Below are 25,872 nucleotides of genomic sequence, written 5' to 3'. Positions count from 1 at the left end.
TCACAGTTTATTCATCCGTTCTGCTCTTGATGGACAATTGGATTATTTCCAGTTCTTTGCTACTACAAACAGTGCTGCAGTAGACATTCTCACTGATGACTTTTGGTGTACACGCATGGTCCACAGTCCTAGGAATGGAGCTGCTGTTTGGCAGAGAAAAAAAATCAGGTTAATGTTCTCATGAACTAATTTGGATTAAAAATGGTAAACAAGCAAAATTGAAGTGGAGGTTTTTCAACAGGCATTTGTAGCATTTTAGGGGCATTCTTTTGTTAGATATTAGTCCAGAAACAGTTGTTGGAGCGTCTGTCCCTTTAGAGGGTGAGGAATCTGAGACTCAGAGAAGGTGAAGCCTCCACAGTCAGTGGGTATGGAGAGTTCTGTGTTCTTTCATTGTATTCTCCCCCCCACCCCCGTCATAATTTGTATCCTGGAATGTCTTTTGAAGGTTCTTGTCCTTGAAGAGGTCTGTAACTTTTTCAGGCTCAGCCAGAAACACTTCCTGGGGTACTCTGCCTGACTTGTGGGAGGAGAATTTAATCAGTGAAGGACATTCCAGTCGATCTGCCTTCAAGGATCTGTGGTCTCACACCTGGGGGCTGGTGATGGGACCACAGAGAAGAAACTTAGGTTGGGAGGTGTACTTCTGAGATGCTTGGGTCAGAGTGTTTCATTTTGAGATTTCTAAGGTAAACACACAAATTTTAAAACTTAAGCATTTTCAAGAACAGCCTTCTCCCTCCTGATGTTAGTGGCCCCTTAATAAATGATACAGAGGAAGAGTGACGGAGAGAGAGACACTGGAACGAAAGTGCGGTGCAGGAGGGCGGCTCGGCAGAGGGGGTCGGGGCGGGGACGGAGAACCGTCCAAGAGAAGAAGTCATGAATCTGTCTTCGGGAGCAGAGAGATCTCTATGGGGACAGTTGCCGGGAGGCGAGGACTTGTCTCTGGTCCTTTTTCGCCTGAGGACAGCTGCCACTTCGACTGGTTGGCACATGTGATAGGAATGGTGCACTGCCTTCTGTAACCCCCGAGGTGGCACCTCGTCTGGTCCCCGTTCTGCTTGGGCTTCCTATTGTCCTCATGGATTTGGTCCCGTCCTTGTCCCCTCTCTCCACCCACCCACTCTCGCAGGTTCCCTGCTCTCTGGGTTGGGCCATCGTGCTCCCAGAACCCCTTTACCATCTGTGTCGCCAGCAGACGCATCTTTTAGATTGTGCCTTTGAGTCACATTCTGTCCCTTTGTCTCCCGAGCACCGCCTTCGTTCCAGCCCAAGCCCTCGTCCTAGGTGGGGGGTGACCGGAGTTGTTTCCTTACTGACACGTTCATCCCTTTGGGCCATCCTGTGCTCTCCTGCCCGGACACTGTTTCACGTGTCAGTCCTTTGGTTAAGTGATCTCTTACTATCTGCCCTAACCCTCTGTTTCGGTGATCTGTTATCAGTCACATCCGATCTAAATCGCTTTGCTTCTTTTTCAAGGCTTCATGCTCTGCCCTCTCTGTTGAAGCTTAATTCTTTATTATGCAGACTTCCCAGCATGAACTTTTAGGCCTGTTCTGTGCTGTCGCTGTTTGTCCTCACAGTGTCTTTTCCTGCCCACCCCCCCTTTCTTTTGATACTTCCTTCCTCACCTTAGGTGTTTACCATCCCCCAGTGTCTGATGTTAACCTCTTGACCCACCCCACTTCCCTGTAGGGGTGCCCTTCATGCTTCTCCCCGTTCCTCTGACTCCTCCTTAACACTGTAGTCAGGGATGGGCACTTTCGCTTGTAATTAGAGTTTCTTTTATTCTCAGCGGTTTCTGAGTGTTGCTCTCTGTTTTGTGTAGTCCTCAGGGGCAGAGGCTTTGCTGTTTCTCTTGTTCCCGCCAGCGTTGGTACCCAGCACGCAGTAGGCACTCGGGTATGTTTGATCAGCGGGTGTCTGTTTATTTGTTCACTTGAGCTTTGAGTGTAAGGACTTGAGAAGTGGGTTTGATGGTTGAAACTCAGATCAGAAATGTAACTCTGATCTGTTTTCAGACAGGGATTTGTGTTTTCTCCGTGGGGAAGAAGTCGCACGCTACAATCCTTCAGTTAACCAACGCCTCCCTTCGGAGCAAAGCCCTGTTGTGATGAAGTTGGCTTTTTTTTTTTTTTTTTTTTTTTTACCGTCTTCATAAATTATGTGAAACTCAGGTGACAGACTTTGTGAGAGTAGTTTAAGCGATGTACTTTTATAGGTCAAAATAACCAAGATGCCCTTTTTGCCCGCATGCGGGTCCTGATGGAACAGCCCCCGTGGCAGCATCTGCTCGGGTCTGTCTTCTGTTTGTTTCATCCTCCTGGGCTTTTCGTTCCTTTTCTCTTTCCTCTCAGGTATCTCCTGTCTCCCCCCTAAGACTAGGATGAAAGGGAGAGAAAGGGGTTTGCTGTGACACTAGGTCCGGATCCCGGCCCCACCACAGCCCCCTCTGTGACCTAGGGACAGGCCAGTTTCGGTGAGAGACTGTCGTGGAGAATTACACAGGCCACAGACGTGGAGGTGGGGGAGGCCGGGCCCCCTCATGTGCATGTCCTCCCCTCCCTTCTGGCAGCTGGCCCCTGTCCCCCTCCAAGCACAAGGTGAAGTGGATCAGTTTGATGTCAGCAAATGACTGCTGTGATGTGTGGATCTTTTTTAGATTGAATAGACATTTGTGTTTATATTTAAGCTTTGTTTCATCCATTCAAATTGTATATACCAGGACAGCTGGGGAGGCACGTGGGGAGACACGTGGGGACCCTGGGTAGACTTGTACACTGCAGTGCAGTCTGCGAGAGCCTCACAACTGGTTCAGTCAAGTTGCTCTTTCTGGAACACAGAAATCCGGGCGGTAGAGCACTCCCGAGGAGGTGTCTTGGAACACAGGCCGCCCCCCACCCCCCACGCAGTGCCTCCAGGTTGTCCCTCTGTCGGCCCCACCGCGGGTGGGCTGGCTCTGTCCTCCTGCCCTGAAGAGGCAGGTCTACTCACTCACCCTTCCCTCCTGGCTCAAAGACCTCGGAGCCCTGCCCCCTTTCCTCTGATTTTGTTTTCTTCCTCTGACCTCAGTCTCATGCACGTTGGTTTTTAGCTTTATTTTACTTATGAAATACTACTGTTCTATCTGTCATCTTTTTTTTCAAAGCACATCCTCCTCCTCTCACCCCAGATATTCTCCCTGGGCCTTTTTGTAGTTTCCAGGTTTCTGATGGTTAGGTGTGCTATTGAAATACAGCTTCTTCATTAATTGAGTTAGAAGTAAAATGTGCAGTAGAAGTTATTTTTAGTCAAAGGGATAAGCGTCTGCATGGTTTTGGGTCGCTGACTTTAAAGCCGGTTTTACTCAGTCTGGGATGGAGGGAAATGCTCCAGTTTCTCTAATCGTCTGTGAAGGGTCCTGGTCAGCTTTTAGTGGGGGAAAATGCACTCTTTTCGTTTATAAAGTTTCTGAATGCTGTAGTGTGAGTCCTGTCGTATTTAATAAAAGCTGGGATGTAGTCAAATTACTTGGTTTTGAAAGTGGACAATTATAGTATCCATCCTTTACACACTGCTTAGTACAGAACCAGGCACCTTCCCTTCTCTTAAACCCACTCTCACAACGCATTATGCATTTGGACTTACTTTTAGTGTGCTGGAGTGAAGACAGTCATGGCTCAATAGGGAATATTTCAAGGAGAAACAAAGCAGGATCTGATTCAGCTCCTTGCCTCTTTGATTTACCCATTTTTGTTAAAAAAAAAAAAAACCCCATAACAAAAAAACCTGCCCAAACCCCCTTGTATGATGGGAATTTTCAAGCATGCCGAAGTAGAGAGACAGGTTCAATAAATGGCCAGGAGCTCATGGCCCAGGTCCAGTAGTGCCAGCGTTTTGCCAGTTTGTTTCATCTGCTCCCCCCACATTCCCCTTGGTGTATATAAAGCAAATTTCAGGTATCTTGTTAATTCGTCTGTAAACACTTCAGCATGCACCTTGAACCACAAGGACCCTTTTCTTTTTATAAGGTAGCCACTGTGTCATTGCCACACTTAACAAGAGTACTAGTAACTCCTTGATATCAGCTAAATCTGAGTCCATGTTCGGACTTTCTCTACTGTCTCAAACAATGTCTTTTAATAAGTTGTTTGGATCCTGTTTCAGAAAAAACCCTTGCATTCGGTTATGATGTGTCTTCAGTGTCCTCTGTTCCCTGACATCCTCCTTTCTCTTTGTCTTCTTCCCTGCCGTTGCTTTGTTAGAGAAACTGGGTCATTTGTCCTGTTCAGTTACTTCAACCTTTTGCTGATTTAATTGTTCATTACAGCAAGCAGGCCCAGGGAGGAGGCGTGGACCTCAAATCAGTCAGTTCAGCTACTTTGCGGCAGCTCTGTTTAAACATTTGCCAGTAGGGACTGAAGCGAATGGTTAAAACCGGCTCACCCCTCTTTGTCCCAGTGATTATCCTTTGTAATTTTGAGTTGCAAATTGGATGCAGAACATTTTTTCCCAAATTAAACTGGGTTTTTTCATTTATGATTACTTTTCAGCCTGCTTCACTGGTCCTAATACTTCATACAGAGAGCATTTAAAAGGAGTTGCCTTATTGGCAGGGCTGATTAAGAGGGTTTCTGTGTAGTGTCTGCCGTGAGTGCCCCGGGGGAGTAGCCCGGGCTGGTGAGGTTGGGGAGGTGTCCAGCCATGCTGGTCAGTCCTTTGTCCCTGCTGCTTTTATCAGACCCCGGATAGTCTGGTTGGGGACGCTCCCACAGAGAAATTCCCTGAAGAGAGGATTTTGGTTGTCAGGTGTGGTAACTGATCCTTTTCCTTTGATTTTTAATCTGTACAGAGTGAAACAGACAGTTGTATATATTTCGAGTGGAATAATTTTACGTATTACAACAGAAAGCGTATATTGCATTATAATTCTCTTAAAAGGTACAATCTGGTGTTAGGAGTACTAGCCTTGGTTTTGCTTTTTGTTTTTTGTTTTTTGTGGAAAAGTCTGTGTATGTATGTATGTATGTAGGTTTATGTAATTATCACTCTATATAGGATAATTGCTGTATATATATCGTGATTGCACTGAAGCCTTTTTCCATTCAGAAATCCACCTTCTGTATTTCATAGGTCTCCCCTGCACTGTCCGAGTTACTGGTGAGCGTCCAGTTCCTCAGTGTCCGCCAGTAGCTCTCTTCCTTTCAAGCCTCTGGTCCTCCCCTCTGGTCACCCTTGCTTTTCTCACTCAGCCTCCTTGCCTTCTTGGGAACAGATGGACTCTTCCTCGCTATTTTGGGACACCCCCCCCCCAGTTGTATATTTTGTTTTCTGGACATCACAGGTATTTTAATTGCTAGTTAATGCTGTTTTAGAAATATCCAGCTCTCTCTTACCTGACATCTCTGCCTGGGCAGCCTCACTTAAACCCATGGCTTCAACTATCACTTTATAAACCAAAGCTCTCAAAGCTTATCGTCAGCCTACACTCTGAGCTTCCAGACTTCTAGCCAGCTCCATGCTGGGACATCGCCATCTGATCATTTCAAGGCAGACTTAGCACATCTGAAACAGAATCCACTCCTTCCTCCTGCCTGAATGAGGAATACACCCCAACAGAAAGCACAGGCAGAACAAACAGTGAACCACCCCTGGCAAATTCTACCTTTTCCTCTGAGCCGCTGTTTCTGATGGGTGCCACCACGTGCCTGGCCCTCAGACCTGAAGCTGAGGGTCCCTGGCAGCTCTTGCCCCACCCCCAGGCTCAGCCATGCCGGACCCTCGCCTGTCAGGGATGTCTTCTGAGCTGGGCCTGAATCTGCCTCTCTGACCGAGTTGGCTCGTCCTCAGCTCACAGCTCAGCCCTGCACATCCAGGACCTCGCAGCAGCCTCTGGGCTCTGAATCCCAAGCCCATCTCACCCACTCGTTCTCTCTCCGGGCTGCTGCTCCTGAGCCTCCAAATTGCACATCTGACCATGTCACTTACTAGTTTAAAATTCTCAAGTGCTGCACCTACCTTCGAGATGAAGTTCAGTTTCTTCTGGAGCCCCTCACCTTCTGCTCCCTGAGACCTTCTCCCGAGCCTCCATGTGCAGGAACCTCGGCAGGTGCCCCAGTCGAATTGCGTGGGATTACTTACCACTCCCCAGGTGTCCGTTGTGTTCCAGAGCCTTCTGCAGCCTGCCTGCAGTTCCTTTCTCCCTCTTTCTCACCTGGCCAGCCCTCACTGGTCAGATTCAGTTCTCCTAGGGGTTCCCTCTCTGTGCTCTGCTGTCCTGTTGTCACCTTGTGGGTCACCGCCTTGCCATGGTTGCTGGGCTTGTTCATTTCCCTTCCACGTGAGCGTCTCCAGCGTGGGAGTCACGCCGTCTTGCTTTTCACCCTGCGCGCAGAGGCGGCCCTCAGACATCGATCTGCCTGAAGAGTCAGTGAGCCTTGGGATGCATGCTCTGACTTTCTGCATTACTTCTGCTTTTCCGGTAGGGGGATTCGGATAGAACGCCACACCGGAACATGTTTTTGGTTGGATTTACTGTGTGTACTTAAATCGTCTCTGAAGGAAGCTGATGCAGATCGTTTTTTGTGGGTTAAGTAGAGTTTGTACTCAGCAAACTGATGCTTGTAAATACTGTAGTGGACTGAAAATCACGCCTGGTTATATATCACTTTGTGTTTGGGTGGCTTTTTACCCATAGTGAGGAATGCCAAATATATTAAACAATTTCATTACTTTGGTTCTCCTACAGAACATAAAATTCATTTAAAAATTCTTGGTTCTGATAAGATGGTGTTATAATTTTCTTTTTTGAGATCTCTACAGGTTTAAACCCGAGAGGCTGGTTATTGCATGACTCTTTTTCCTAGTGAACAAGTTACTCTGTACCATTAGGTAGTCCTAATCATCAAGTGTGCACGTTTCTCTTCTTTTTCCTGGTTTAATGCCTGTGTATGTTTTAAAAACCAAGTCCAGAGCTAATAGCTGCAAGGTACATATTTTAAGAAGTAAATTGATTTAAGAGATCACTGGTTGTATTGCAGGATTTATGCTCTTAATATTTAGAAAGCTCTTCCTCAAACACCAGTTATCTTCATTTTACTTTTCTTAACACACAGTTGGTTTAGAATGCAGATTCTAACAATTCTGAATTCTGATTCTCCACTGAATCAGAATTTCTGAGGGTGGGCCCAGCAGTCTGTTTCCACAGAGGTGGTTCTGGCACCTGCTCAGGTTTGAGAACCACGGGTTTAGAGTGCCTTAATTTGAATTTGTAGCAAATGGAATAGAAAGAAAAGAAGTTGGTTTCAGTTACAACTTATTTTTAATGTAAAATTTTCAAGAAGAATGGATTCTTTAACAGGTTGTGTAGCAGCTCATCACGTGATGCCTCCTTTTCAAGGATTTAACAAGTATGGAAAGGAGAGTACTTGCTTTATGTCTTCTCTAGACTGCTGTTCTTGAGCCTGTTTAGTGATACCAGATTTATACCAACAAGCATGTGCTTCCTTGAACTTGTCTTAACTAAATTATTTGTATGGCTTTATTTGCCAATTTTCAGTTGGAGTAGATTTGTACTCTTTTAATGTGGTAAAATAAACATAACATAAAATTTACTATTTTAATTGTTTTTAAGTGTACATAATTCAGTGGTATTAAGTAGATTCACATTGTTGGGTGGCTGTCACCACCACCCATCTGTAGGACATTTTCATCTTCCCAAACAGAAACTCTGTCCCCATTAAACACTACCTCTCCCCCGCCCCCCACAGCCCCTGGTGAACACCACCCCTTTTCTACTTTACATCTCTGTAAATTTGACTATTCTGGGTACTTCATGTAACAGAAATTACACAGTATTTGTCCATTTGTGACTGGCTCATTTCACGTAGCATAATGTCTCCACAGTTCATTCATGTTGTAACGTGTCAAAAGTTTTCTTCCTTTTTACAGTTGAGCAATCCTGTACACATACACGCACACACACTACAGTTTGTTTATCCATTCATCAGTGGACACTTGAGTTGCTCCCACTTTTTGGCTATTTGTGTTTACTCTACACTTTTAGTTTTTAATTATAATGTCAACCAAAAATAAGTGCATTCTGTCTAGGTTTGTTTTTTTGTCTTTTATATCTGATAGATTCCAGATCTAAAAGACAAGTTTGTTGAGGATTTCAACCACAGTATTTTATTCCATCTTCTCAAAATATATCTTTAATTTACGTCTCATGATTGCCAGTCTGTTAGTTTCCTAATAAAGAAAGAGCAGCATCTGAAAGCAGGTGCAGGATGGTGAGCCAGGCGGGGGGCCCAGCAGTGAAGTCGCGGGCTCCTGCCCCGAGGGAGTGGGAATGGCCGGGAAAGTAGAGAGTCAGGTGCTTCAAGGTCTATGAGGTGCAGCTCGCATAATGGCGTCTAATAAGCAGTACTTGATAGATATTTTCCTGGTGGATTAAACCAGCTCCTGCTGTTGGCCTCCTGATGACGGAGTTTTTATTCTGGTTCCTGAAACCAGATAATATTTCCATAGCTCATTACATTCTTTTATGTGGGCAAACACATGGCATCTTTAAAAGCTGACAGCTGCAATTCCCTGGAACACCAAATGCTCTTCTGAAGTCCACGGATTTATTTTTTATGCTCCGGAAAGTAAAACGGTGCTCTGCCAAATCCAGCTTGATTTGAAGAAGAATATGCAAAACTGCTATTTTTATTGTCACCTATACTCAGTTTGCTCTCATTTCATGGATTAGGGATAGTTTTAGAAAATCATGACCCATTTTGGATTCCGTCAGGTCCTGCATCAGTCACCTGACTGTTTTAAATACAGAAAACTGAGAGAAGAGAAACCTTTCATAGCACTCCAGATGTTCTTGTCTGCCTGAGGCTTCAATAACTGAGGCCTGGGAGTCATTTGACCTTCAAGATTTCTTGACAGAGACAAGATACCTTAAGTATAAAGATCTGCTTAAAGATGTGTCTACCTCTTTACCTCTGTTTTTTCTGACTAGAACCTTTAATTCTCTAACAGGAATTGGTTAATATTGCGCTTTTATTTTGGAGGTTGAAAAAAATACTTAAACGTTGAGATCATCTGGATGCCTAGCATATTCATAACTAAGTGCTATCGGACAGTATGTGTTTTGCTTTTATGTTTATTTTGGGGGCACCAAACAATACTATTTTTTTTTAAATTTGTTACAAATTTTTTTATAAAAAGTATTCTTTCTTAAAAATTTTACTTTTTTGGGGAGTAATTAGGTTTATTTATTTATTTTTAATTTAACTTAGTTTTTTTAATGGAGGTGCTGGGGGTTGAACCCAGGACCTGGCGCGTGCTTAGCACGTGCTCTACCACTGAGCTATACCCTCCTCCACCAAACAATACTATTTTAATGGTTGAAAGCAAGTACAAAAAGAATAGAGGTGGAATTAATATGTAAATGATGTGTTTGAACCAAGTATAAGCTAAGTTGCTTTGCAGACAGGGGGCTATACCAACAGAGATTTAAATAGAGGAAAGTGGTGGGAGTGGTGAGTCATCTCTCGCCATCTCTCAGTGGGCGGTGTGGGCATGCCAAGTCTGAAAGCAGCTGTGCCCTGCTGAGCGGTTCCATATTCATGTTGGAAGAGGAATCGTCATCCTTCCCGTTAAATGTATGTTCGTAGTTTGAGTTTTACAATTGTATTAGTTTTTACCTAGTTTGTTTGTACATATTTAGGTAACATTCCAATAAAAATAACTGGTCGACACTAAAAGTCCAAGGGAACTTTTCTCTTTTAAAAGGGGTTTGTACGTTACTCAAGTCACTTCTCTGAGTTAGAGATTTTATTATACTTCCATGAATCCAGATTAGCCAGGTCCTTAAATTGGATTTTGTTTGACACTCAACCAGAGGTTGGGGAGGGGGTTAAACATTCTTGTGTCATTCTATCTGTGCTTCACTGGAGTGGCTCGTTGGCTGGACTGTTTTAAATAATGGACAGTGAATCTGGAATGATGGTTCTTTGACAGTTGTTTTAACTGAGTGTTGACTGGTGAGGCTGAGAGTGGAGAACAGGGATAGCAGTGTCTTCACTTCTGGGTCTCACGGAGCGCTGTGGAAACTGACATGACGTAGACATTTTGACTCTCTTTTGTCATCGTATGGTGGAACGGTGGGAAGAGATGTCTTTATGTTTGTGATTCTCATGGTCATGTTTCTTTTTCATGAAGGGAATTTTAGGTTGTGAATGGTCCTCAGATTCAACTGTATCATGTTTTTAACCTAAACCTTAAAACTTTTAAAGCAGTTTAGTTTGAGAATGGTAGTCATGTACCAAGAAGGCAGAGTAGGGCTGGATGCTGTAGGGGGATGGGGAAGGTTCCAGAACAGGTTCTGCCTTCAGAGCTCTTGTTATCTTATCTCCCGGAGGGCTGGGAAGGGCATTCGGCTGTGTGAGGCCTTGAGCGTGCAGTGGGTACCAAACCAGTGAGGAGGCCTGGTGGCCGGACCCCTGTGGGCAGACGGGAATCCCGCTGCTGAACCACCATTTACAAAACACTTAGAGGACATCTGAGAGGTCCAGGAATAAGGGAAGCATGTGTGGGGTGCTCTGGGCCAGCAGCTCATGTACTGCTCACACTTATTTTGTGGGGAAGGCATTTCTCCCCCCCGCCCAGCTTTACTGAGATGTAATTGATATACAACGTTGTATTTGTTGAAAGCCTACAATATAATGATTTATGTACATACTGTAAAATGATGACCACAATAAGTTTATTGACATCCATCACTTCACATAGTTACTTATTTTTTTCTTGTGGTGATAACTTTTAAGACCTCTCTTAGTAACTTTCAAATATACAATACAATATAGTTAACTCTAGTCATCATTCTGTATATTACATCCCCAGGACTTATTTATCTTGTAACTGGAAATGTGTACCTGTATGGACAGGCTCTTCTCTTATTTCACTTTGCAAATGAGGAAACTGAGGTTTAAATTGCTTGCCGAGTGACTGACTCTGACCTGCCTGACTGACTTGCCCACTGACAGCGGTGCAGACTTTCCTGGGGACCTGAGTTCCGAGCCGGCCACAAGCTCACCCAGACTGCCTGCAGCCGGCTCACCTCCACACAAACCTGGGTCTGGCCCTCCGGTCGGGGGGTGGCAGTCAGACCCTTGGCTTTCCTGGTTCTGGACAGGGCCAGTTTGCATTTCTTCTCCCCGCCCCCTTCTCCCTCTGGCCCGTCTGTGTCCGCACCGGTTCCCTGCTGGCAGTAAGCTCTCCCCTAGGGCCCCATCTTTGGTCGCTCAGCATCTTTTGTTTCTGTAGCAGGAGGTCTGGCTTGTGGGTGGCACCGGAGGTCAAGGCCTGTGGACACTGAGACCAGGCTCTCCGTGGGCTCTGTCCTGTGGCTCCGTGGTTTGTGTCCTAGTGTGACGTGGCAGCACTGGGGGAGTGGAGGGGAAGGACACTGCTGGGTGGCTGAGTGGAATACCTAGTAACTGGGAGGTGAGGGGGGCGGGGGCAGTGTGTGGGAAGTCTCCCGGAACTCGGAATTTAAAATGGTTTGAGGCCACAAGTGCTGGTGCGCTTTGTAGCCAGTTGTGCCACATTCCCTGGAGAAGGCTTTTGTTCTTAGAGCAGCAGATGGCTCTCCCAGGACTGTGGGGACAACAGTCTGATGTTTACATGTATCCAGGCCGCGCTGGGAGCTGAGCGATTAGTTTCCTGACACAAGTTCTTTCCCTTCCTAGTATATTGTGTTTCTTCCTTCTGTGGAAAATGTCCATACCGTCAGCAAAGCCTGAGTCAGGGCTACCTGTAACTGAACCCTTTTCAGAGAACATCCTTCCCTTTATTTTATGAACATCCTCTCCCAGCTTCGCTCATGTTTATCTTCAGGGCCATATTTTCTGCTTCCAGCAACTGAGTGTAGTATATGTAACTACTTAATGAGTTACCTCCCTGAATCCATGTATTTCTTGTTTACTTCATACCACAGAGGGAATAGTTTACTCTCAATCCCTAAATTGAGATAATATCATTTCCATCTTTATTTTCTGTTGGCTTTTTCTTTTCCTTATAGAAGGAGGGGGACCTATGTGGTATTACTTACACCTAGTTCCTTTATTTAGTTGGCTAATTATGAACTTAAAATAATTGATTTCCAACATAGTGTCATTATATTTATATCTTTTGTTTTTCGGACCATGGAAAACGTAATTATCATTTTAGCCTGGTGAACACGTGGATTTTGGGGGTGCATTTTCAAAGTATAGTAAAAAAGGTAAATGTCAAGTGAAAATGTTTAGTTTTTAAGGCTGTTTGCATTAGGAAGATTCTCTTCCTCCCTGCAGAGCCAGGCTGGGTCCTGGACTCTGAATGGCAGTGTCTTTTCTTAATGATCAGGCACTCTTTTCCTCTTTGAAAAGTTTACATGAGATGCGGAACAGTAGCCACATTTTTTGAGTATTGCACTTGGGCCTGCTAAAAACTTTTAAGTTTTCTTTTTTTAATTTTCCACAATTCTGTGCGTTAAAGAAGATGAGGAAACTAAGGTGAATTGAAGATGAAGAAACTAGGGCTCGACATCATTAAGTAACCTTTCCAGGGACCTACTCTGATGGTGGGGCGGGTGGGGCTGGGTCCTCTCTCCCGGGGCCTGTGCTCTGAGGCGTGACGCTGCCTTCTCTGGAGCGGGACAGCCTGGGTTCCAGTCCCTGGACTTTACTTTCTCAGCCTCAGTTTCCTCATTTTAAGGTGGGGAGATGCTCGTTTCATGGGAAGAGTATGTCCAGCATTGATCTTTGTGAACCCAGGTAGGCATCAGGGAGGAGGCGGTGGTGGTGGTCTGCTCCTGACTTGGTGCTCCCTGGGTGAGAGGTCTTCACAGGGAGGATCCTTGTCCTCTATTCATGCGACCCTGGTGCCTGCTCCCCGGTGCCTGTTTGTTGAATAAACGGATGTTATGAATTTCACTAGGTTCTTTTTAGGAAAAGTTTTTTCTTTTTGTTTTCTTATAGCATAAGTCATTACAGCTCTTACCTTTGCCCAAGGTGTTATTTGATGCCCTTTTTTTTTTTCCTATGTAATAGATTTTACCTTTTAGAGCAGTTTTAGGTTTACGGAAGATCGAGCAGAGAGCTTCTGTGCCGTCTGCGGGCACCCTCTCCCACCTCCCCCTCACTAACGTCTCTGTGCTCTGTTTCTGTTGGCGGCTGAGCCAGTCTTTACACATTGTTATTCACCAAAGTCCACGGTTTACATCAGGATTCAGTCTTTGTGTTGTACAGGTCTGTGGGTTTTGACAAATGCATAGCGTCATGTGTACCCCATTGCAGTGTCCCACAGATGAGTTTCGCTGCCCCAGGTCCCCCAGGCCCCAGCCCTTCACGCCGCCCTCCTCCCCTCCACGCTTGGCAGCCGCTGGTCTTTGTATTCTCTCCACGGTTGTGCCTTGTTCAGAATGTCATAGTTGGGATCGTACAGTCTGTAGCCTTTTCACACAGCCTTGTTTCATTAAACAATAATCATTTAAGTTTCTCCCACGTCTTTTTGTGGCTTGTTAGCTCATTTCTCTGTTGCTGAAGACGACGCCATTGTACCCGTGTACCACAGGCTGTTTATCCATTCACCTTTTGTAGGACACCTTGGTTGTTTCCGGTTTTGGTCAATTATGAATAAAGCCTTTATGCTGCGTTCCTCTTCACATGCTCTTGGATTTTCCTGCTCTGTGCTGGACGGTGGCAAGTGAAGCTTCTTTACCAGGAAATACTGGTCACTATTAGAAATGCTTCCCTTAGTCGGCCTGCTAGTTAAAACTGTTTATATTTATGTTTTTGTTGTTTTTTGTATTGAAGTGTAAGCGACAAATAATAAACTACATTTTTAAAGTACACAGTTCAGTAAGTTCTGACAAATGTGTATACCTGTGAAACCATCACCATTGTTAAGATAGCGAACATACCCATCACCCTGGAAGTTCTTTATGCGCCGTTGTAGTTTCTTCCTCTTTCCCATACCAACACACCTCCACCCCAAGGCAACCACTGATTTGCTTTCTGTTACCATGAATTAGTTTGCATAGCCTAGAATTTTACAGAAGTAGAATCATATAAACTTTTTTTTTTGCCTAGTCTCTTTGATTCAGCATAATTATCTTTGATTCATTCATGTGTGCATGAAAAATAGTTCACTAAGTCGTATTGCTAAAAACTGTTCCATTGGGTGGATATATCGCAATTTATATACATCTCAGTGGAAAACATTGGCATTAAAACAAGATAATACTCTTTGATTCAATAGTATCTTTCTAACATTTTGGATCTGTTAGAATCAAGAGTAAAACCTATAATTTATTTAAAAATCTAGATTAATACTTGTAAACTAGAAAACAAAGGGATACTTTTCAAGCTGTAAGCCAAAAAAAGGGAAAGAAAGAAAGAAGAAAACCAGTCACTCAAGTTATATTCTAGGCAGAAAGCAGAGCTAGACCTGTGAGTCCTGGGGACCTGGACAGGGAGGGCTATGGTGGGTACAGCAGAGCTAGCCCTGTGCGTCCTGGGGACCTGGACGGGGAGGGCTATGGTGGGTACAGCAGAGCTAGCCCTGTGCGTCCTGGGGACCTGGACGGGGAGGGCTATGGTGGGTACAGCAGAGCTAGCCCTGTGCGTCCTGGGGACCTGGACGGGGAGGGCTATGGTGGGTACAGCAGAGCTAGCCCTGTGCGTCCTGGGGACCTGGACGGGGAGGGCTATGGTGGGTACAGCAGAGCTAGCCCTGTGCGTCCTGGGGACCTGGACAGGGAGGGATATGGTGGATAAAGCTGGGGGAAGAGTTGAACAGGAAGGGAACTTGCAGGGATGGGCCTATGTCTGCCAGGAGAAGGAGGGACCAGTGGCCTGACAGGGGTCCCTCTGCCCCCAGAACCTCTTCAGAAGAGGCCTTTGAGCCACCCCAGGCACCTGTCTGTGGAAGAATTAGCTTATATTTACCTGCAAGTTGGCTTTATGATTGGTATGAGTTCAGAGGCTGCCTGTTTTTAAAGGAATTTCCCTCTGATGCCAGAAATTTTAGATAGGGGGGCCCAGCCTTCTGTTCTGCTTCTAGACAAAAGGCTGTAGATAAAAAAGCCAAGTTGATCAAACAGATCTGAAACTCATACTAGATTTGTTTATCATTAAGTGTAAATGACTCTGGGTTCATGGGGAGAAGACGTTTATTGTAAGATTTGTTTTTCAGGGCGTCTGTTGCCGTAGCCTGGCAGACAAGTCTCAGGACTGTGACTGGGACAGAGATGTGGAGTTGTCAGGTCAGAGTGTTTGCTACAGATTTAAGTTCTTCATTGTGAGTCTGCCAAGAAGATCAGAGCAACTTCTTGAACTTGAAATGTGGCCATTGAGAGTGAGGAACTGAATTTTAATATTGTGTACTTTTAATTAAATTTAAATAGCCACATGTGGTTAGTGGCTGGGGTTTAGATGAGATGGTTCTGGAGCTCGTGTGTCCGTCGAGTGGAGGAGGCGCAGTTGTCCTCACTGCTCACATTTATTCTTTCCTCCCCACTTCTTTTTTGGGTTAAATGCACGTAGTCAGATTTGTATGTGAGTTAGACGTGCGTTTGTGGGGACCCCGTTGTATAACGGAGAGCAGTTTAGTTAAATACAAGGAAGTAACAGTCCATTGGCTTCATAATCCTTTCTGTTTTATTGAAAGTTTTTGTCCTTCACAGTTTTGGCTGGTTGGCAGTTAAAATAACACTTGGATTTTTGTGAGAAAATAGTTAAATGGAACCTGTTACAGTTAAATCTCTTAAGTCAGGAGTGGGCACACTGTGGCCTGCTGCCTGTTTTTATACGCAAGCTAAAAATGGTTTTTACATTTTTTAACGGTTGGGAAGAATTCAAAAGAATATTTCATGGCATGTGAAAAGTATATGAAATTCAAATTTCAGTCTCTATAAATACAGTTTTATTGGAACCCAGATATACTCAATTTGTTCACATAGTGTCTGTGGCTGCATCTGTCTCCAAAGGCAGAGTTGAGTATTTGCCACAGAGACTATCTGGCCCAGAAAGCTGAAAATATTTACTGTTTAGCCCTTTACTTACTGAAAAAGTTTGCTCACCTCTCTCTCAGATTTTTAAGGGCCTTTATGCAGAAATTGGAAACTTAACATGAATACTGGACCCTTTGTATTTAATAGAAAGTTTGAGGATAATCAGTTGGGTTGAAGCTCATTTGTTTGCATTTTGAGCAGCGCATTTATAGGCAGAGGGATCTGTGACTAAATGAATTGGATTTAAAGCACTTGGAGCCACAGTTCCCAAACTGTGTTCTGAGGCACCCCAGAGCACCCCAGGGCTGTAGGATATTTTTAATTTTTGAAGAAACACAGTCGTACTCTGCATTTCTTAAACACTGCAAACTCCTAGTTCAAGGTAGCTCGCAGTCTCCACACCGCACTGCATTGCCTTTGATGGTGTCACGTCTTTGTGAAGCCGGGGTCGCGGTGGTTGCTGTGCTGAAAGGCGGGCACCGCAGAGGAATCCATTCAGTAGGGAACGGCGGGGGCGGGAGGGGGGCAGTGGGACCCAGTGATCCCAAGAGGTGCACACACATCTTTACGAGTAATTCTGGCTATTTAGGAGTGAAACAGGGACAATTTTTTTCCTTCAACTTAAGTGTATTATTTTTTTGAAACAGTTACTGAGTTATTAAGACAAATGCTTTTAAAGTTGTTTGGCCCTAATGATTTGATCAGTGGCGTTTCTTTTGGCCTTGGGGCACCCTGAAAAATACCCTGAGTTTCCAAGGTTGCTGGAGCCGAAGTTTAGAAACCTCAGACCTAGAGCACCAAGTAACAGCACTTTAAGGACAGATGATCCCAGATTAGCCCGAGTGTCATCAGGGATTTTCTTCAAGATAATAAACAAACTGAGTACAGGGCCCCGGGCTGTTGTCTGGCGTGTCCGTCTTGCGAGCTTGCAGAAATGTGGCACAGTTGAGCAAGTGTGGGCCTCAGTTTTCTAACCTACGTTAAAATACCAAAGATGCGGCTAAACAAGCACACTGGATCATCCTGTGAATTTTATTTGAAAGCCCAGCAACTCTGTGTCGCTCTTAAGGACTGTGCTAGCACAGGTGGTCTTCCTGGACGCTCCCGCGGAGGAGTGTGGTGCGGGGCTGCGAGGCACGGGGTGCGGTGGCCCGCGCTCAGCCGGGCCTTCACTGTGCAGCGGGCCCCCGTGTGAGGGTCCGCGCAGACAGCGGGGACGGGGCTGTTCCGTCTTTAACCAGGACCCACCCGACTCTGTCCTCTGGTGTGCGCTGTATCTAAGGCAAGAGCCGAACGGTAGTCCTGCTTTAGCCAAATGTAAAGAAGCCAATTTTTAAGTAGATTTAGATGATTATGACACACCTGCACACTCACCTTGCGCTGGGGGGCGAGCGCAGGCGGGGGGCACTGTCCAGTCATGCGTTATGGTGCCTGCTGCCCCTTTGTACCCACTCCTTTGCCCCTTTGCTCACTGCTTTTTTTTTTTTTTTTTGTCACATACTAGTACTTGTTTCTAGGACTCAAAGGGTTAGGAAAATTTGAGGTGGTAGAGCGCTGTATTTAGGACCAACTCATGCTGCTATTTGGGGGGGAGACCATCGTCACAGGAGACTTTGGGTTCAGAGCACTTCCATCCTGCTTGTCATTCAGCTCTGCACGGACGCTGCCCCTGGGAGTAGAGTCCACCAGCCTGCATTATTTCAAAGAGGTCAAAAACCCTACTACTGTTTGGTTTTTTGGACACTTTAAAAATGTCATAGTAGGGATAAATCAGATTAGTGACCTGTCTGTGGAGGTGATACTTTTCACACGTGAAGTCTCAATTTTGTGGGTAGGTTTTGCCAGGTCCTTTGGAATTGCGCCACTGTTGCCTGCTAATAGTCGCCCGAAGGTCAGTTAAAGGGCAGGTGGTACAGGTGGAGTCCAGTCGGGCCGCGGGGCAGAGGACAGATGGTCACTGGGTGCAGTGACTTTTCCTTCATGCAGGCCTGACACCCCACTTGGCACGCATGCCCTGAGTCCGTGTACTGTTTCCTGAGAGAAGATTCAGGGATTTTAGAAGGAATTCTGAAGTTTTGTATCCTTTAACAAAAATATTTCATGTTCAGAACTGGTGGAGCAAAGGAGTCAATATGAGTGGAAGAAACGGCTGTCTTGGTGCACGGCTCCCCACCTTTCTCTCCAGTGTCTGCCCATCCCGCTGCGGAGTGGTGTATGTTGAAATGGCTTTTTTTATCAAAAGCACGTAGAGCTGATTTGTATTGGTGTGTGCTAACTGTGAGAGTGGGTGTGGGGAGGGAAGGACGCATTCCTGGTAAAGAAGGCCTGAAGTACCTGGGGTGGCGAGCGCTTGGGTGCACGGTGCGCGGGCAGCACGGCCGCCATCTGTTCCTCCCGCTGTAATTTCACCCTCCACAGTCTCATCATAATCGCACTTCGCTGAGAAGATTCTAGAAGAGAAACCAGCCTTTTATTGGGTTACTTTGGCATCTGTCGTGCTTCTCTGAGATGCCTTCTCCCACGGGTTGAACTCAACGTCTTTTCCAGACTAAATATTACCTCTGGAAAAAGTGTGCTAGCAAGATCATTGAATTTGAGGTTGTCTGAGAGGAAATTAATCATTTAAACCTCAGATATGTTTGATCTTAGAGGGAAATGGCTTGGAGTATATTAAATTTTTGTATGTTTCTTTTTGGTTTTAGTGTAATCGTTATGTTTTCTTGTTTGGTCTTACCAGTGGGCATCCAGCCTGTTGTTATGACTTGGTATCTGGGTCTAACTGAAGACTGGTGACTGAGGGGAAGTGACTTCGGGTTGAAAATAACGTTTATCTAATGCAACTGTGTGCGCCGTTTTGCTGTTGTCCGTTTGCTAGTCTTGTACTAGTTTGAAAACAGCTGAGCGGATGGGGCCGTGTCTTTGGACGTATGAAGTGTAGCATGACAAGCTGGGTTATACCTTTTCTTTAAAAGGGCTCAAATTCTCACACGTTTTAGGTTCTATTAATGTGGTGTTAACCATGCATACATTTATTGACAAACAGCACGTCATCGGGAGCCTCGGTTCAGAGGTGGCACGTGGAGCCCGTGGGGACTGAACTGCAGTGAGATGCGGTGCAGGGCCCCCAGGTTCCCTGGGTCATTGTCACTTTTACTGTCCGGGATTGGCCTGGATGTTCACGTGGTTTGAGTTTCAGCCGCAGACGTGCTGCTTGTAGAGGGGCTGCCAGAGGAGAGACCTCCGTGCTCCCAGGTGCTGGTGCAGCCGCGCTCCCTTTTGGTTTGGCTCCTGTTCCTCCCACCAGGAGTGCTCCCTTCTCTTTGGGTTACTCCTCTAAAGCTGCCCACCTTTCGAGACTCACCGAAGCCTTCCTGGGGCGCCGAGCGGAGGGGTTTGGTGTCAGTGCAGCCCACGTGCTGGGCACGCCTCCCCCGTCGGAGCAGTGGCCCTTTCCGTTCCTGGCCCCAGGTGTCGCCTCTCCCTAGAGAAGCCCCATTCCTGGTCCTCCGCTCCTGTGTTGTAGAACCTCCGCGCAGCGCCGGATGCGGGGGCCTCCTCGCAGTCTGTTACTTTGATAGTGCACCACAGGATTACAACTCTGAGGGACTTTGGTCAGTTAGCCACGTTCTCTTCACCTGCTGTGTATTTGTGTCCGAGCACTGGCAGCTTCTGAGAGAGACTTCTGCCGTAGTTAGTTTTCTCACTTAACCGACCCTTTCCTGGGTAAAAGCAGACCTGTTAATGCGGGTCACGGCTGGCGCCGTACAGCACCCAGCTCGCTGCTGGGAAAGCAGCCGGCTTAGTTTGTTGGCTAACTTGGGTGAGAACACAGTTCAATTTAAAGGTAGTTTCTTTAAATGGAGTTTTTCTTAGAAGGATTTTCCTGACAGAACGCAGGGTTGAGCTCATTAATTCTCAAGTTGAAATGTCTTCAGTAAAATACGGTTTTCTTGAGCACAGTGCTAGCTTTTAATATGTCAAAATTGCATTCAAAGGTTGGTTAAAAACTGAAAGTACTGTTGCCAAGCTCCCAAATTGCAGGCTCCGAAACCCTTTATGAAAGAGGAGGAGTGGGTGTAGGAAGCTGGGGGAGGCCGAGTTCCCCAGGAGGCAGCTTTCCACCCAGGGGCAAATGGGAAAGGCTTGGGTGGTGTTTTTCCCATTGAAACGGCCGCTGTGTTAGACACATGGAGCGAACAAATGACTGCAGCGGTTACTTTTCTTACAAAAGTAACTTTTCCTTTTAAGGGGAGACATCAAAGAATGTTTCCCCCCCCCCGAAGAAATTACTTCTGGAAGAGTTGATTTTGTTCAGCCTTTCTTGATTTTTGTGTTTGATGATTGTTGAGTGTGATCAGGGAACTACTTGACAGCCCTGCAGACAGTTTGCAGGAAAGAAGAGCTTTGAGAATGACATCTGCCCTTCTGATGCCGTGCCTGGGCCTGGTAGGTGTGGAACATGGGTCCTCCTCATGTCTCTGCTCCAGAGAGTTCTTAATGCAGGACACAATTGAAGGCCCCCAGTGTGGGCTCTTCGGCCCAAACAGCGTTTTAAAAATAGGGAAGCTGCATAAAATCCAGGTTGCTGGCTTGTCTGAAAACCAGAGGCTTGAGCTCGCTGGGCCTGCATCTCGGTCTCTGAGCTGACCTGAGCTGGCCAGGGGCGGGAGGCCCCCGAGAAGGAGCAGGCACCGCAGGACCGCACGCCCGGCCAGCCGGCCGCCTGGGCTGGGGCTCGGGCAGACCTAACGTCTGGGTGCATTTTCATGAGGTTGGGCTTGTCTGATTGTTCCTCATGATTAGCCTTAGGTGCGCTGGTTTTGTCATGAGGACTGTATGGGCTGTGTGTGCTTTTTTTCTTTTTCTTCTTGTTTTTTTTTTTTTGGGAGGGGGGCAGCAATAAGGTTTATTTATTTAATGGAGGTGCTGGGGAGGGAACCCAGGAACTCATGTGTGCCAGGCCTGCGCTCTGCCCCTGAGCTGTACCCTCCCCAGCCTGCCTGTGCTCTCATTGCACTGCATCAGATTGTCAGATCGTCCCGTTGTCGGTCCTGAGTTCAACTGTTTGGCTAAGGTGATGTTTACTAGATCTTTCCATTATAAAGTTACCGTTGTCCCTTTGTGACTATAATCAGCAGGACAATTTGAGACTGTGATGTCTTTTCTAATAACCACCCTTCAGTAGCGTCCATTGATGATTGGTGTCCGAATCAGTTACTGTAAATTGATGGTTGCAGAATGGTGGTTTTCTAATTCTGTCATTCCCCCTTGTGATTATTAGGTGATCTTTTCCTGTAAAGTTTCCTCCTCCGCCCATTTTTCTTGAGTATCACTGTGTGGTTTATAATGCTTTACCGTCTTTTTTCTTTCTGTGCTCAAATTATCCAGAATTGGCAAGTGGAACCCCTTCGGGCTGGTTCCTGTGTCGTTTTGACACCTCCCCACCAGTCATTGAACAGTTCCTTGATTTCTGGTGAGAAATGCCTCAGACGCACCTTGACCTTTCCTCGCTGCAGACGTGCAGTCAGCCACTTCTCTGAGGAGCACAGCTTCCTGTCTAGCAGGGAGTGGTAGTTAGAAAACAAGAGCTGGAGGCCAGTGTGCTCATGGCTGCTGAGGTGGTGTTGCCTCTCGGCCCTTCCTGTGGATGGAGCTGGAGCATATATTGATGTTTTAAGTAAAATTGGAATGCTTCTGTTTTTCAGAGGCTTCATAAACTTTATGGGTTATAGTTCATGCTGAAAAACCAGGGTACTGGTATCCTAGGCAATTTCAGAGACTAAAGTTTTGTTGGCTTCTTGCAGTATTCCTTAGACAGATGTAGCCCTCTAGACAGTTAGGGTTTTCTCTGTGAACAGAAGGCAGAATTCATTAACCTCACAGATCTCTGACGTGTAGGCCAAGGTAAGTGAGCACAGAAGCAGAAGGCTGGATTCATTGGTTTATTTAGTAAGCTTTTATTCCACAGTTCAAAAAATGTTTATTGAAGAGTGACTTTGCTTTAGGGTTTGAGTAAGGTCCTTATTCTCCTGTATAATCAAAGAGAAGTAGGTGAAACTAACATTGTAAATCAGCTACACTTCAATAAAAAAAAAGAAGAAAAAACATAATTCTCAAAATAAAAAAGAAAAAAAATAGCACTTGGTCTCTGCCTGAGGCTGAGTGTCACCTGTATGTGGTGTCAGGGTGATGGGTGGAGGGGAAGGTAGGTGCTTCCTGATCACTTTCCACGCCGACGCAGCTTCGGGAGGAACGCACCAGTTCCCTGCGTTAGTGGCTCGTTAGCCTGGATGCCTTAAATGCCGCCTGGCCGGGTCGTGCTGTGGTGAAAGTGAATGTCCCTGCAAGTATGAGCCTACATGAATGGATGATTTTACAGGGAATGGAAAGTTTTCACTGTGTTTTAAATTCAAGGCTAGCCTGTGTGGGTAATGCCTTCTGCTGACCATGCTGTTTTGAGTATTTAAAGGATGTTGTGGGTATTTTTATAAAATGATCTAATAGGTGCTTAAATAGGAGAGATCCTAGTGTGGGTTGTTTCTTGCTGAGTGCTCACTCTACCCTTTATGTAACTTAAAAAGACTCGTTTTGTTTGAAGCCCTTGTATCCTTGTATATCTTAGTGCTGGAATGTACAAAGCCTATTTTTTTTTTATGAGTAAAAGTAGACTTATTTAGAGAGATGTACACGGGGGAACGAGGTGAGGGTGGTTAAAGTGAAGGTAGGTACCCACCCCACAGACACAGTTGGTTTTTTTTTTTTAATGTAGTAAAGTTTAAAAGTCAGTTTAGTGTCCGTGTGCTGAACAAATGAAGCAGCTTTTTTCTAGAATTGTTCATGTGTGCAGCGCTCAATACTGACAGATTTTAGGGCCTCATTGAGACTTACTGTGGTATGATCTCAGCAGTTGAATAAATTTCATATATGTTATTATAACATGCACTAAGAAAAATAGCATGTGGTTTGTAATCTCATTATTGAGGTTATGGGATTCAGAATGTGTTTGAGTGGAGGAAGGGCGTAGGTAAGCTTGGAGGATGTATTTTCAACTCCCAAAGGAAAAGCATTTAAAAAGCAAATGCAGTTGGTCACCATGTGGGTCCTGCCTCCCTCCCAGACCATCCTGTGCGTGACTCTTGTGAATTTTCCTAAAAGGTGACTCTGGTCACACGGTGGAGTTCCCTCCTTCCCCACAGCCCTGCCGGGGAGGTCAGCTCCAGGCCTTCTGTTGGTCTCAGCCACCCTGTGCCCCGGGGCCTGGCCACGTGATGGTGCTTGGTAGGGACGTGCCTGGTCACAGTGTCATTACAGGCCACCCTTTCCCTCGCCTGCCGGCTGCGGGTCCCTGCCCGTGCCCTGAGGCTTCCTCGAAGTCTCACTCCTGGTCCACTTTCCCTGAAATGCTCTCCGCTTATCGCTGCCTGCGAACAGGCCTTCCCAGCTCGGAGGCCCAGTGTACATGCCTCCTCTCCCTTGCAGCCTCCCAAACCTCCATGCCGCCAAGCTGAGCGTGTTCTCTCCTTGCGGACTCACAGCGCTTGCTTCTTAGGGCGCTTGTGTATTCCCCTGCCGCCTTGTCCTGAACCACCTGCGTCATCCTCCCCACCCTCCACGTCGCCCGCTGGTACCTTATAAATGTATGAATGGCAGGAGTGCAGCACGCTTTTCAGGTTGGGGTAACTTTACGATGTTATGAGAGAAGATGGGGTACGGACTCGGGAACTGAGGGTCACCGGAGCAGAGTGGCAGTGAAAATGCCGGGGGAGGAATGGCTAGGTGGCTCTGGTGCTTTCTGGGGTCTTCCGTGACAGCTCTGGTGATGTGGGTGTTACTTACCTTCAGGTGGTCAGAGCTGTTCAGGGGGACGTCGGGGAACTTCCCCACGAAGGCCGGCTTTTTCTAGTGTGATGCTGCTCCTGCGCCTTGTCAGAGGTGAAGTCGGAGCTCTCTGCGTCATTTTCACATTTCCATTCGTCTTTTCAACACCATACATTTTTTGCTTAAATCTGTGCTTGGTTGTCATTAATTTAAGATGGGAGATTGCGGTCCCCCCACCCCCTTTTTTACTGCAGCCTGATAGGAGAGCGGCCGGCAGTCTAACAGGACGTCAGCTTGTGGTCCCTCCCCCTGGGCAGCAGTGCTGGGGCGGGCTCTGGGCTTCCCTTCTCATGTGTCCCCTTCAGCCCGTGTCCCGTGGTTTCCTGTTCACACACATCCGGGAGCCACTGGATGGCTTAGGTTTTAGTGTGAATTCAGCAGTATCTTTACAGGAGTCTTCACAGATTGCTACAGAGCAAACTAAATCTGGTTACTAAGTGCATTTTCTAAAAGTTTGTATGAATTTTATAGTAAGTTGTTTTCTTCCTTTTTTTAAATTAAGTTTTCATTTCGAGATAAGATAGATTCATATATATAAATGATACACTTTCACAAGGAATATTATGGAGAGATCCCGGCTGCTCTTCACCCATTTCCTCTGGTGACAACATCTAGGGACAGTGTCATCCTTCATCACAACCAGGGTATTGACGTGACGCAAGCAAGACACGGAGCATCTCCCAAGTGTCCCCCTCTTGCTGTTACAGTCGCACCCGCTCCCCTCCCACACCCACCTCTTTCCTCACCCCTGACAATCATTAGTCTGTTCTCCAGTTCTATGATTTTGTCATTTCAAGAATGTAACCAAAATGTTTAAGTCCATGATCCATTTTAAGATAATTTTTATATAAGGTATGGGGTTAAACGGAGGTCCACATTTTTTGGCCTCTGGATGTGTAATTTCTCCAGTAATATTCGTGAAAAGGCCATCCTTCCTCCATTAAATTGCTTTTGCAGCTTTGTTAAAAAGTCAGCCAGGCATGTCTGTGTGGGTTAGTTTGTGGCGCTCTGCTCTGTGACCAGCGCCGCTCGGTCTGGATTACTTTAGGCGTATGGTAAACCTTAGTGCCAAGTAGAGGGGTGCCTCCCAGTTTAGTCTCCTTTTTCAAAATTGTTTTAACTATTTTCATTCTTTTGCCTTTACATGTACATTTTAAAATACATGTATAGACAAGGTCTATAAACTACAGAAAAAAGTCTTGCTGGGATTTTGCTAGGGATTGTGTTAAGCCTTTATATTCATGTGGGGAGAGTTGACATCTTTACTGTGTTGAGTCTTGCAGTCCCTGATCATTGGATGTCTTGTTTTTCCATGAGAGCTTAAGGTTTAAAGACAAAGATAGCTGTGATGTCACACGTTGACCTGTATCAAGGGATGATTTTATTCCAGGGAGACTATTGATGACAAACTGTCTGGTTGCATCTTTGTTCAATTCCTCTCTTAAAAAATTTACTCATAGGCCTATGAAAGGAGGTTCCCCACGTGTCCTTTGATTCCGATGTTTGTGGACAGTGACACTGTGAATGAATTCAGGAGCGAAGATGGGGCCATTCACGTGATAGAAAGGCGCTGCAAGCTGGACATCGACGCGCCCAGACTGCTGAAAAAGGTAGCGGAGAGGGTGCCTCACGGGGCGGTCCCCAGATACCAAGAAGAGCTTGTGCTTAGAGCATCTGCTGCAGTTGGATGTTACTCATTAACCCTTTTTCTTTCTGTTTCTGTCTTAAAGATTGCAGGAGTTGATTATGTTTATTTTATCCAGAAAAACTCACTGAATTCTCGGGAGCGCACCCTGCACATCGAGGCCCACAATGAGACGTTCTCTAGCCGCGTCGTCATCCGCGAGCACTGCTGCTACAGCGTGAGTGTCGTGTGGGCCCCACTCTGTCCTGGCCCCACTCTGACACCTGAGAGATGCAGCGAAGGGCCGGCCTGAGGTGCTGTGCCCCTCCTGGAGTAGAGC

The 25,872-nt window shown here is 46.1% G+C and overlaps 1 protein-coding gene across 5 annotated transcripts in view; it reads left to right on the top strand.

Annotated features, from left to right (window-relative positions):
• Positions 1-25,872, top strand: part of SEC14L1 (SEC14 like lipid binding 1) — a 48,454-nt gene that overhangs the window by 5,690 nt on the left and 16,892 nt on the right. For 4 of the 5 annotated variants that reach the window (XM_032456744.1, XM_032456743.1, XM_032456747.1 and 1 more), the window contains 2 exons: positions 25,369-25,518; positions 25,639-25,770. In XM_032456744.1, the coding sequence (XP_032312635.1) occupies positions 25,369-25,518; positions 25,639-25,770 (282 nt within the window). The remainder of the gene's footprint in view (positions 1-25,368; positions 25,519-25,638; positions 25,771-25,872) is intronic. The other variant, XM_032456746.1, reaches the window with a different exon arrangement.

This window comes from Camelus ferus, chromosome 16, assembly GCF_009834535.1.
Source record: "Camelus ferus isolate YT-003-E chromosome 16, BCGSAC_Cfer_1.0, whole genome shotgun sequence".
In the NCBI taxonomy this organism is placed as follows: Eukaryota; Metazoa; Chordata; class Mammalia; order Artiodactyla; family Camelidae; genus Camelus; species Camelus ferus.
Note: the sequence above shows the minus strand (reverse complement) of the source record. Positions and strands in the feature narration are given on the sequence as shown.